This window comes from Onychostoma macrolepis, chromosome 15, assembly GCF_012432095.1.
Source record: "Onychostoma macrolepis isolate SWU-2019 chromosome 15, ASM1243209v1, whole genome shotgun sequence".
Taxonomy (NCBI): domain Eukaryota; kingdom Metazoa; phylum Chordata; class Actinopteri; order Cypriniformes; family Cyprinidae; genus Onychostoma; species Onychostoma macrolepis.
Window position 1 is genome coordinate 183,667 of NC_081169.1, and position 13,976 is coordinate 197,642.

The following is a 13,976-nucleotide window of genomic DNA, read 5'->3' on the forward strand; positions in this document are numbered from 1 at the left end:
AAAAAAACACAAGGAGCTTTAAAATACGTTTGATCTTTCCTTTTGCCATTCTAGTCCTTTACACACACACACACAGGTGAGAGTGAACCGGAGAAGTGGGAGTGGTGCGCGCGCGTTTAACTGGTAGAGCAGCTTTGCAGCGATCCACATTCAGCACACTCTCACATCACATCCACTCTTCACTGCAGCGTGACGGAGGTGAGTGACCACACGACTCCCATCACATTACCACAATGTTTCTCTGGTGCATGCTGCTTTTGACGATGAATATCAACAATAACTGTAATGGCCATAACAACACTACAACTATGCAACTTAGTATTACTAACCGCTAAGTGTAGTCATAACAGAGTACAAGGAAACATTATCTCTCATGCACATTTGAACTGTTATCATGCATGTGCACATCGGTATCCTCTACTTGAGGATGTTTTTATATAGTGCATCAAAAAAGTCTGTCCTATTAACAAGCAGTGCAACAAAAGGATCCAGGTTAAATATGTTTAATGTTTCTACTGTTGCCTGGATATGGAATTATAATTTGACACTTGACATTGCTGCCTGATGTCTGTTGTTATGTAGGCTATAATCAGTTTTGTTTATGCTTTCTTGGAGTCATCTTAACTTCACACCACAGAGACTTATTACATCTATAGCTGTAGGGATACTTAATACAGCCCTGTAAAATGATTTACTGGGCAACCTGATGTGGTAATATCTCAGTAACCAGTTTTATTTAAATCAGAAATAGGATTTAATATGACTGAAACTGAGTTTAAAATAAATAAAATAATTATACCTATCTTCACTTTATGCGGCGAGACAGTATAGCCAAACTATATAGCCTTGTTATGTGATTAATAATTTACCATAATAATGCCATTTTAAGTCCAAATATGCAGCTCAGTTGTTGTATTAGTTTGCAGATTATGAGCAGGAGTGTAAATGTTTTCCTCGTTGACGTGAGTTCTCGGCGAGCGAGCAGCAGACGTGTTCTTGCAGGGTTTTGCACCTGCGTGCATGTGCTGCAGCTAAGATGTAGAATAGATGGCTCCTGCAGGGCTTTACACACGTTCACCTTTAACTGCCCTTGAGCTTCACATCAGCAATTAGCACGTTTAAACAAGGGTCGTTTCATCCCAGCACTCTCTTCATGCACAGACTGCCTTGCAAAGGTCAGACGGTCCCTGATGTGATTACTGCTGGGGAAAAATAAACTACCCGTAATGTAATATTACCACAACACTCACTAAAAGACTTAGATTTCTTTCTCGCTAGTTGGGTTTGCACCCAAAGTTGCGAAAGAATTGGAATATCGCATAAAACATTTGCAAATATGCACCGTTTCCATCCAACGAGTCAAAGAGAACAAAATTGCCACTTCCTGATAATCTGGTAGGAGAAGTCACTGAATATAATAATTTTCATATATTATAAATTACTTGCACCTCAGAGCAAGCAAACGAAACAAAATAAATGCAGTCATTGCTTTGGGAGGCGGATGCTGCTGTTTGGGAACGCAGTCGTGGAACAGTTCTGGGAGGCAATTATACAGAAATCAGGCATAAAACCACCTCAAGCGAGCGTGAAAACTTTTTTGAGAATTAAAGGATTTTTATTCAAAATTTGGCACTCGTTCTGACACGATACTTCAAAATGCGGTGATGGAAACATAGCTACAGGACATGCTTTCATGTTTTTAGAACATCAGTGTGTATCATTAATGTTTATTTTGTTTCACATGATGAAATTGTTATCAGTAGTAACAGACGACGGCCCTAAAAATAAATAATGGAATACACAAGCCTTCTGAATGCCACAGCGTTATTCATTCACGTCATAAATTCATGTGACGTTGTTTGATAGGTCCTTTAAAGTCATATACCACTCCTAAGCACCATTATTACACACCATCGTTTCATCTGTTGTGGTTGTGTCCATTGTGCTCTGTCAGTATGTAAGGAAGCGCCTCACCCTGTTGTATTCCTCCAGCAGCTCGTAGTGCGGCTGTGTCAGTGCTCCGCATGGATATGAAGAATATGAGAGAGTATGTGGGCTGGCTGTACTATCAGTACCTGCTCATCACGGGCATCTATGTGCTGGAGCCGTGGGAACAGTCCATCTTCAACACGGTCCTCTTTACTATGGTGGCCATGGTCATTTACACCTCCTATGTGTTTGTGCCTATTCACGTGCGGCTGGCGCTGGAGTTCTTCTCTGAGCTGGTCCGAGGGCAACCGGAGAGCACAGTGGCCCTCATGAACTAATGACGAAGGAAAGACGGATTTATTGATCTGCTGTGTGATTATTGGCGTGAAAACTCTTGTTTATTTTCTACTCAGGAACAAACAAAGCCAGGCGAAATGAGGTGTTGTCAAAAGCCATGTCCAAGCCCTTCAAGTCTTCCATGATTGCCTGGATTCCTGCCCCGTCGTGGGATTTTGTATGCAAAGATTTGGATGGATTCCCACGGGAGGTTTTGCACGATATCACTTATCACATGTGGACACTACTTTGCAATTAACGTCCTCGTCATCACTGAAATCATGATTCGGAGTCCATGATCAGACTGAGATATTATTTGCCCCAGCGCAAATTAAAAGTCGTTTTTTATTATTGCATACTGAATTTTTATATTCTGGGATTTTTGTAATCACCTATGCAATGTGACTGCCCTACATGTTTATTTTTGAATACAGATTGCTGCACTTGATCGCAAATCAGTAGGCTGTCAACGGACCATTTTAAACGGTTGATTCTGGTGGTGGTGGGATTGTCTTCCATCATTTCTTTAGTCACTGCTGCTGATATGGAATTGCATGCACACAAATGTTCGCATGGAATCTGTGCCCTGCATATCTGGAACAAGCGTCATTCACAAATTTATAAGTACTTGAACATGTATTTATTAAATATCTATTGTTGTTAATGTTGCAGCCTCTAAAAGAACGTAGTTCTCACAGCTCAGCTGATCACAGGTTTAAATCAATTCCACACATTTTGGATTTCCTTTGGGCTTATGGAATTATTAATGGAGTTACCAAAATTATTTTTTTCTTAATTTGTGTCTGGTTGTCTGGTATGGCCACATGCTTTAAATTATGTTTCTGTACTTTTAACTGTCCGTGCGATGTGATGTCAAAACTCGTCTCCTGGAATAACAACACAATGGCAAGTAATGTAGAGTCACACTTTTCATATGTGTATAATAGTGTATTTTTCATAAATAAATTTCACAAAATGCCTACATTTTCTGTACTTTCTATAACTTTTAGAATGTAAAACTTCTGTGGCCTAAAAGGATATTTTGAAAACTTGTAAGACTTTAATCTACAAGAGGGCATTTGTTTATATATATATGAATTTGAATCGTAAATCAGGAAAGCAGCCAGACTGGTTTTCCATGTCCAAAGTTATTGGTGCCTAGAAGGCTTATCTAATGCCGCTCCAACAATCCGGTTTTCCCACCTGGCTTTCTAAAGACTTTTGAATTCTGAAGATCTGAATTCTTTCCAAAGCATTCTTTCTCACAAGACATGCTTTTCTTTCTGCAGCGAGATCTTGCCTGTGTGAATCAGCGAGTATCATATATCCTCCAACACCCTTGTGAGTTTGAATTAATAGAAAGTTCAATGTAACTTTTTAGGACAGGCAGCAGTAAATATATGACATTTATGACTAGTTTACCTTCCTCTTTTAAACCCTTTTTTATCTTATTCACTTCACTACTTCTACACCTGCATCTGCTTTTTGCCCAGTTTGTTGCAATCGAATAGTCTTTTTCTAACAGATCTGGGGCCTCATTTATAAAATGTTGCGCAGAAACCGTCCTAAATTTGATCTTACGATCGTTTCTCAGAAATGCGTATGTGCGATTCATAGAAATCTATGAATTGCAAATTATCTTGAACTTGCATTTAAGCATACGCACACTCTATAAATAAATTGAACATTGAACATTGAACATCTTAAAGCACATTTAATACAACTTTAGTTGACCAAAGTGCTGTACATAAAACATAAACCTAAACATAAACATCTAAAAAATTGACAAATCTAAGCGCTGCATTTCGTATTGCATAGGCTAAGTACATAAATACAACAAAAAACATATAACCTTAAAACAACCAGATCAGCTAACAGTTAAAAGCACGGGAGAAAAGATGAGTTTTTAACAAAGATTTAAATTCAGACACTGTCGAAGCAGTTTTGATAGATAGAGGCAGAGCGTTCCATAATTTGGGACCAGCAACAGAGAAGGCTCTATCTCCCCTACATTTAAGTCTTGTTCTGGGAACCCACAACATATGTGTAGTCTGAGATCTCAGTGACTTAACAGGATTATAAACAATAAGCAACCCTGAGAGATATTGAGGAGCAAAACGATTCACAGCTTTGTACACAAAAAGCAGAATTTTAAACTCAATACGAAACTGCAGTGGTAACCAGTGCAACGAACGTAAGATAGGTGTATCCATTTGCGACTGCCCGTGAGCAAACGGGCAGCTGCATTTTGAACCACCTGAAGTCGATGTATAGATGAGACTGGCAAACCATAATAAAGCGAGTTACAATAGTCGAGTCGCGAAGAGATGAAAGCATGTGTTACAGTCTCAAAACTCTTCCTGCTCAGGAAGGGTTTAACCTTCGCTAATCTACGAAGATGGTAAAAGCCGGAGCTCACAGTAGCATTAATTTGTTTATCTAGCCTTAGTTCGCAGTCAAGTATAAATCCCAGATTTTTTGCGTCATGGACTTGATATGGGGTAAGAGAGCCCAAATCGATTTTGCTCAGGTCAGTTTTGCCATTTGATGCAAACAAAACAACTTGTGTTTTATCATTATTTAGATGTAGAAAGTTATTTGTAAGCCACGTTTTCAGTTCTAAGAGACAAGCAGTTAAATGATTTACAGCAGAATTATTATCATCACGCTTTAGTGGTATATAGAGCTGGGTATCATCAGCGTAACAATGATACGATACACCATATCTCCTAAATATAGATCCCATGGGTAACATGTACAGTGAAAACAATATCGGTGCCAGGATTGATCCCTGGGGTACACCACATATAGAATGAGCTACAGAAGAAGAGTGCTTGCCAATGTTGACTGAAAATTTTCTTTTGGACAGAAAAGATCGAAACCAGTTAAGTACAGTGCCTCTAATACCTATACAATGTTCCAACCTAGACAGCAAGATACCGTGGTCAACAAAATCAAATGCTGAACTAAGGTCTAAAAGCACTAATGCCATAATATTGCCTGCGTCAGTTGTAAGTAAAATATCATTAAAAACCTTCAAAAGGGCAGACTCTGTACTGTGCAAACTTTTAAAACCAGACTGGAAAACATCAGAGATACCACTAATACTCAAATGGTTTTGTAATTGCAAAAATACAGTTTTTTCTAAAATCTTTGATAGAAACGGGAGATTGGAAATTGGTCTAAAATTTGAGTAGACCGCAGAGTCAAGTGAAGGTTTCTTACGAATAGGTAATACAGACGCTAATTTAAAACTATCAGGTACAACCCCTGTTAGAAGACAACTGTTTATGATAGTCACTAAATCTGAACCAATAGTCTCAAATGTTTATTTAACAAACCGTGATGGAACTACATTGTGAGATGGAAAAAGTGGATTTTCACTTTAAAGTAATTTCTCTGCATGTCTGTACAGAGACTAATTCAAATTCACTCCACTGAATACTGGATAAAACAGGATCTACGGCGGGGCTTACCATAGTAGCTAACTGAGCCTTAACGCTACTTACTTTATCTACAAAATACCTGAGGAAATTTTCACATAATAAAGGAGAAAGCTCTGGAAATGTAAGCACTGGGGGATTTAACACAGAATCAATAGTTGAGAATAGTGTTTTCGAACAAAGATCAAATCTGTGCGTACGCACGCTTTATAAATGAGGCCCCTGGTGTCACATATCACCCATCGTCATTTCACAACAAAAACATGATTAATACCAAAACAATGTTATGATTACAGTCACAACTCATTTGTTCCATCATGTTGAGGTTGATGGGCAGTTTGTGTGTAAATATATGTTTTTGACCAACTTTTTCCACTTTTGATGTCATTTCTAGCAAGAAATTGGTGTTGTAGTAATTACCCAGATAGCAACATATTATCGGCCCAGATCCAGCCCACATCTGACACATGTGGAATGATGATCTGGCCACATGTAGCGTGGAATGATGGCACTTGGGCGGACCGCTCCTGTTTGCCAGATCTGGGTCAAAAGCAGGCCATAGCAATGCCACATGTCAGCCAAGAGCAAAGAAATAAACCACACTTATCTGAGCCACAAAATCTTCATAAATTATTTATAGAGTCATCTCAGCTTGTCTAAGCTTGTTAACAAGCAAAATCACTGAAGGAAAGAAGAGAACAGAAAAAAAGAGACAAACAGAAACTCGAGAACTACAACTGACTGCAGCCACAGCCTTAGATGAATTCAGCTGAAGATAAAAGACATTAAATCTCTGAAGATCTCAGCAGAGGAGGATTAAACAACTCCACAAACAGCATCACCAGCTTCACTTATTACTAACCAGACTGACTTTATTTCTGTTAGAGGTCCACATAAGTTCTTATTGAGAATTAACAGGGTTTAAATCTAATGTTTGTTTCATTTGAAGTCACCATAATGGTGATTGGTGTTTCCATTAATTGGGCTCTTAACTCTTATTGTTGATCATTTGTTTTCTTTGGCTGCTGTGACAGTGTGTACATTTGCAGAACATCATAGTTTACTATTGATGGTTTCACAATTATCATATATTGCCATTTGAACCTCAAAGCTGTGTAATTTAATGCTTTCACATTACAAACCCTGTATTACTGCAACTTGAGTTACAACGTCAGTTTGAAAATATACCAAAAAAACCATAAAAAATTGTAACAACACTGACACAGATATGAGCAATCAGCATATGAATCGCAACAATGGTGACAAAATATTCAGCTAATCGGATCAATTCTGGACATCACAAAAAGCTACTAAAAGACACAACAAAAAACAGCAAGAAATACAAAATAAATACATGAACCAAAGTTAGAATTAAAGAAAATAACAGGACAATTCAGCTGCATAATTTATTCATGCTGTGATGCATGCTGGGAGTTTTGTACTATGGTACCCAGCATGCATTGCAACATTACACTTTCTATTGTCACCACTGTTGAGGTTCATGTGTTGATTTATGATGTGTTTGTGTGTTATAAGAGTTTAACGTTTTGTGCTTTAAAAAAAACAAAGTCGTTAATTGGTTCTTCAATGCTATTGATCTTAGGCTGCAGGTTTATGCAGCAAATGTATTATTGGTAAAGCACAATCGGTAGAGTCAAACAACATTAATGAATCAGGCTATTTCATTATGATGATGAACCATCAATAGCTGACTATCATCACCTGATCTCATTTTGCCTTTATTTGTTACTGCAAATGTGTTTGATAAACATACCATAACAACAGCCAGCAAAGACAAGCTAATTGTAATAAAAGTTAAGAGCCCAATTAATGGAAACACCAATCACCATTATGGTGACTTCAAATGAAACAAACATTAGATTTAAACCCCTGTTAATTCTCAATAAGAACTTCTGTAGACCTCTAACAGAAATAAAGTCAGTCTGGTTAGTAATAAGTGAAGCTGGTGATGCTGTTTGTGGAGTTGTTTAATCCTCCTCTGCTGAGATCTTCAGAGATTTAATGTCTTTTATCTTCAGCTGAATTCATCCAAGGCTGTGGCTGCAGTCAGTTGTAGTTCTTGTTTCTATTTGTCTCTTTTTTCTGTTCATTTCTTTCCTTCAGTGATTTTGCTTGTTAACAAGCTTAGACAAGCTGAGAGGACTCTATAAATAATTTATGAAGATTTTGTGGCTCAGATAAGTGTGGTTTATTTCTTTGCTCTTGGCTGACATGTGGCATTGCTATGGCCTGCTTGTGGCCCAGATCTGGCAAACAGGAGCGGTCCGCCCAAGTGCCATCATTCCACGATACATGTGGCCAGATCATCATTCCACATGTGCCAGATGTGGGCCGGATCTGGGCCGACAATATGTTACTATCTGGGTAAACATTTAATTAGTTATCACCAAAGATCTCTACATTTTGTTGTAGGTCATTAAACTGTTATGCTGCCTGAGAAGTCAGTCCAGAAACAGCTCCAGGAGGTATCTTCATGCACAAAGGCTGCCTGCAAAGTAATTACCTGATCAGGCAGCGAGGCATCAAATCAGCTGCCTAAGCTTTCAGATTCAGCCACACATGGAGTCTTTCCTAATGAGCTGATGATCTGAATCAGGTGCGTTAAATAAGGAAGATATACAGGACCACTGTATTTATGCTGCCTTCACTGCTATTAAAAATTTCCTATTTCCCATTTATGAAGTCGTGATTATGAGCTTGTCGCATTCAAGTGCTTTGTTTTCGGAAAGAATGAAATGTAGCATCCCATTATTTGACAACCATATAAACATTCACTGCACTAGATAGCTTGGTAACGACTCAGAATTCAGCATGCATTTGACAGAAATTCCAGTTTATAATACATACAATAAAGAATAGCATTGACAGCAACAATTGTTGTACCCTCCACCATGTTTAAAGTTTATGTCCCGCCCAACTTGGAAACTCTTGGAAACAACAAATTATCTCTCAGTATTCTCTCAGATCACTTTGATAGCACGTGCAGACAGCATAACTTTATCGCCAGTAAAAAACTGGTCCCTGGTGTAACCTGAGAACTACACGCCACTTTAATCATGGCAGTGATAAATTAGGGTGACCATACGTGCCATTTTTCCCGGACACATCCTGGCCAGGATTTCTACATTGCCTAAAATATCTAGGATTTGACTTTGTTTGCATGGTGTATGACATCGGTTCCTTATGTTTTCAAAACGCTCTTGAGCTACTTTGAATCAAAGCAATATAGAAATCCTGGCCAGGACATGTCTGGAAAAAATGGCACGTATGGTCACCCTAGATAAGTACCAGAGTTTCCTATATGCGGATGATGCAGTTTGCACCATCTTCCCTGGAAAGTAGTTTGAACCGAGGGGGACCAGTGCCATTATAGTAAACTCCTAACTAAAGACTCGAGTCTGCAACAGAAGACCAGCAACTGCAACATTGCATGAGTTGTTTACTGGAGAACTACACTGACTGGATCTATCCTGTCTGACATCTCACTAAGCAATTTTTCAATCAATTAATATAGTCGCCGATGAATCAGATGGAGTCTGTGGGTGCTACCACATCCACAGCAGGGAAACATTAACATACGTTATCCAATTATATCGTTATCCGTTATAATAGTGTTTGTTCGTTAAATATATTTCTAAAGGTGCTGTTGACATGACATTTTCACCAGATGTCGGTAACAACCCAAGTAATCCATACATACAAAGAAAACAATACAAATAAGTTCAGAAATTAAGTTATGTGTAATAAAATAGAATGACCCAGGGAAAAAGTATTGAACACGATTACTGAAATGGATTTAATACTTTGTACAAAAGCCTTTGTTGGTAATGACAGCTTCGAGACGCCTCCTGTAGGAGAAACTAGTCGTATGCATTGCTCAGGTGTGATTTTGTCCCATTCTTCCACACAAACAGTCTTCAAATCTTGAAGGTTCTGTGAGCCTCTTCTATGAACTCTGAAGTTTAGTTCTTTCCATGAATTTTCTATTGGATTCAAGTCGGGTGATTGGCTGGCCATTCTAGCAGCTTTACTTTCTTTCTCTGAAACGAATCCAGAGTTCCCTTGGCTGTGTGTTTGGGATCATTGTCTCACTGAAATGTCCACCCTCATTTCATCTTCTTCATCCTGGTAGATGGCAGCAGATTTTTATCAAGAATGTCTCGGTACATTTTTTCCATTCCATTTCCTTCAACTATATGTATTTTGCCAGTGGTACACCATGATGTTTTGGGGTGATGTGCAGTGCTATTTGACCTCCAAACATGGTGAGTATTATGGCATCCAAAGAGTACAATATTTTGTCTCATCTGACCAGACTATATTCTCCCAGTATTTCACAGGCTTGTCTAAATGTTGTGCAGCAAACTTTAAACAAGCTTCAACATGCGTTTTCTTTAGCAATAGAGCCTTGTTTGGTGAGCGTGCATACAGACCACGGCGGTAGAGTCCATTACTTATTGTTTTCTTTGAAACAATTCTACATGCTAATTCCAGATCTTTCTGAAGCTCTCCACAAGTGATCCTTGGCTTCTTGGCTCTTAGACAACTCTTCTGATAATTATTTTCACTCCTCTGTCAGAAATCTTGCGAGGAGCACCTGGTCGTGACCGGTTTATGGTGAAATGATGTTCTTCACTTCTGGATTATGGCCCCAACAGCACTCACTGAAACATTCAGAAGTATAGAAATCCTTCTATAACCAATGCCATCAGTATGTTTTGCAACAATAATATTGCAAAGGTCTTGAGAAAACTCTATGCTTTTTACCCATCATGAAATGTTTCTTGTGTGACACGTTGGTCATAAGACACCTTTTTATAGGCCATCAGTTGGGACTGATCCAGCTAATATTAATTTCCACTGACGAGGGGCAGGATTGCTTTCTAATTACTGATAGATTTCAGCAGGTGTCTTGGCTTTCTATGCCTTTTTGCACCTCCCTTTCTTCAAGTGTTCAATACTTTTTCCCTGTGTCATTCCATTTTATTACACATAACTTCATTTCTGAACTTATTTGTTTTGCTTTCTTTGTATGCATGGATTACTTGGGTTGTTAACGACATCTGGCGAAAATTTCATGTCAACAGCACCTTTAGAAATATATTTACTGAGAAAAATGGTGATGTGTTCAATACTTATTTTACCCGCTGTAAGTAATCAGACCCTTTGCTATGACACTTAAAACGCTCACCGTTTCTCTGGATCACTTTTGAGAAGTATCTACACTTTGATTTGGAGCCCAGCTGTGTCAGTTCATATGATCAGAGCAACAACCAAGCCACACGATGCTCAGATACAGGAACTACTAAAAAATTATGCTGCAAACTGAATGTTTCCAAGAGCAAATTCATTCATTTACAAATGAACTGCATACAATGTAAAGCCAAAGCTCACAATTTACGTGCTTACACTATACAATCATGCTGCGCTATTTGACTGTTCACATGTAAAACAAACACATGGGACACCCTGAACCCAGAAATGGATAGCCTCTATAGCTTATGTCCATTCCACACACAGCGTTACCAAGTTCTGTTTTCATGCAAATAGTGAGGGGAAATACATCAAGTTTAGGGCAATCGGTTCGTAGCCCTCAAAAAGGGTGACCAATTTTATGACATGACAGAAATTCATCTGACTGTCAGTTGGGAGAGATTAATCGCCTATTGTTACCCCCTATACGCTGCACAAAAAATGACGCACAATAAAGGTCAAATTCGGCCTGACTCAAGAAAGAGTTGTACAACTCAAAAATGGATGGAAATTGCACAGTGTATGCCCAGCTTTAAAAGTTCCCAAAACATAAACAGACCGTGACGGTGGGAGCAGCGGAGAGTTCCAACCATATGCATTTGCATACTTTTCTGATCTAATCTGATTTTGGGGTGTGCTGCAACTATGAGTGCGAGGTGAGAGTTAACAATATTTCAACACTGAAACATGAATCTTCATACACTATTTCTGGTTATGATTAATTATTTCCAAAATAATTATTTTAGAATGGTAATGTATGGTAATGTTCAGTTGACCTGGAACAAAATGCATTCACAAAGTGCAGGCTATGGCACTTTCACCTGAAAAATTATTAGCAGCTGCAGTGAATGACTGTGAACAAACATAAACTCTACTGGGTTAAACACACCCAAACATATATGCTGTAATATCCAGTTCTTTCCTGTTGTAAATGAAATTACAATGAGCTGAATTCAGACATGCCCTGAACTCATATTCATCTCACCGACTGCAGGGAATAAACACATAGCATTGCCGCCCACTCTGTGTTCCTCTTTCAGTGTTTACTCAAGGCAAGCTTTTGAAGGAATGTGTTTAATGAGTAAAACATTGAAGGGTATGGAGCGGACCAGAATAACAAAAAGGTGCTTTAAGGCCATCAGGTAGATTTATCTGTATTTAACTGAACCTCATTATCCATAAAACTGACATTCATCTGAGGTGCTTCAGTTGCTAAAAATTAACAATAACTGAAGAATTTAAACAAACCTTCATACTGAAGTAGACTGGTGAACAGGTGTAACAGTCATCAATTACATGTCCTCAATGTAATAAATAACCCTGTGAAAGCCATCAAAGAAAGGTGTTTATTGCCAAAGATAAATCACTGCAATTCATTAGGTCCTGGAGCGAAGGAATTTGAATATGTGGGGAGTGGTGTTACCCGCCGGGAACTAAAACCTGGTTAATAAAAATCCATATATGACATGAGAACATGCGTCAATGCAGCGGAGTCACTGTAGTTTGCCTGCCAGCTATCTGCATGTCAACATTATCAGAGCCGAACAGAGGGAAAATAAATCAGTGCGTCACATAGATCGCATTACATAGACATGTTGTTCCCTGAATTACCAAAAACAAAGGTCTATTTGTGTCTAATTGTTAATGAAATGTATTTGTTTAAAAATATGTATTTTGAAGTAAAACAATTAAATGAAACACTTGGGGAAAGTGAATGTCCTACACATACACCTTAATGAATGAGGCCTCTACTTATACATTTCTATACTCCTTGCTAACTTCTCAGTGCAGACCTTACAGAATTTATAATATAGGTGATCAGCTGGCTTCTTAGATTTGGGTTTCAATCTTTCTGATTGTAATGTTGCCAGGTTTGACAGTTTGTCACATAAGTTTTTACATCTAGACTCATATTTGATCAATATACCAGAACTTGTAAAATCTATACATTTTAGTTCTTAAATAAGAGGATCATCATGGGGAAACAGTCATTAGCCTGCAGGGATGCTGGAGAGTATGAGTGAGGAGTAGTTGAGCTATAGTGTAAATTATATTTATTTAGGGTGTACTATAGTCTCAAAAATGGTTAGTTTTGTAAAGATGTTTAAAACGCTCTCCAGTGAGGAAACATAAGTGATTGTGACTCAGTTTCACTGGCTTTGGTGTAAAAAAAAAAGTGACGAAGGAGAGACATCAGCAGGACAACCCCCTAAAAAGGGAATGTTTTGTTTTAACACACTAAAATCCATGCCAACGTTCATATTTATACAAATGGTCTCTGCCATGGAAAAGTGCTTAGCGCCACAACAGAACGAGTTTTCACACATCGTCACATCACTCACCTGCATCGCTTCTATAAACGGAGAAAAACAGAAAAAAAAAAAAATATATATATATATATATAATTAACACTATATAGTATAAATACAAGTTAGCCCTTTATAGTTTTGATTTTTTTCTCTCAACGCATTTTTGACTGATATGAAAAGGTACTTCAGCCATTCAGCAAAAGTTTTAAAAATCGCTTGAAAAAATAACTTTAAAAATTACCATTCAATTTCAATTATGCTCATCCCTAATTATACGTATATATATATATATATATATATATATATATGTGTGTGTGTGTGTTCATCAAAACAATATCACCTACTAAACTGCAGGCATTACATGGTTTCACATGTGGTTCTGCAACTGATTCTTCATTAATTTTTAATTTAATTTTAAATAAATGTCATTTTCTAGTGATTTTGTTGTGTTGGTGTATCGGCACTAAAATAGACAGATTACAGATTTACTTTTATTTTGCTTATTTCAACTATGTTCCTGTCCTTTAAATGTTATAGGCAACACTGTAAAAAAATTTACGGTAAAAAACTGGCAGTTGTGGTTGCTGGAATTCCACCGTAAAATATACGGTAGCAACATTTTAGGTTTTACAGTTTGAACTTAAATTTACAGTTAAATACCGTAATTTCATTAACTGATATAATG

At 37.9% G+C, this 13,976-nt stretch overlaps 1 protein-coding gene across 1 annotated transcript; it reads left to right on the forward strand.

Annotated features, from left to right (window-relative positions):
• On the forward strand, nt 1–3,234 carry sptssb (serine palmitoyltransferase, small subunit B). Its single transcript, XM_058745104.1, has 2 exons — nt 1–198; nt 1,996–3,234. Exon 2 carries the CDS (start codon nt 2,025–2,027, stop codon nt 2,265–2,267), a length of 243 nt encoding a protein of 80 aa, XP_058601087.1. The 5' UTR covers nt 1–198; nt 1,996–2,024; the 3' UTR covers nt 2,268–3,234.
• The last annotated feature ends 10,742 nt before the right edge of the window (nt 3,235–13,976 follow it).

What these genes read in the sequence shown, in the direction of transcription:
- sptssb (XM_058745104.1), top strand. Translation starts at nt 2,025, where the DNA reads ATGGATATGAAGAATATGAGAGAGTATGTGGGCTGGCTGTACTATCAG.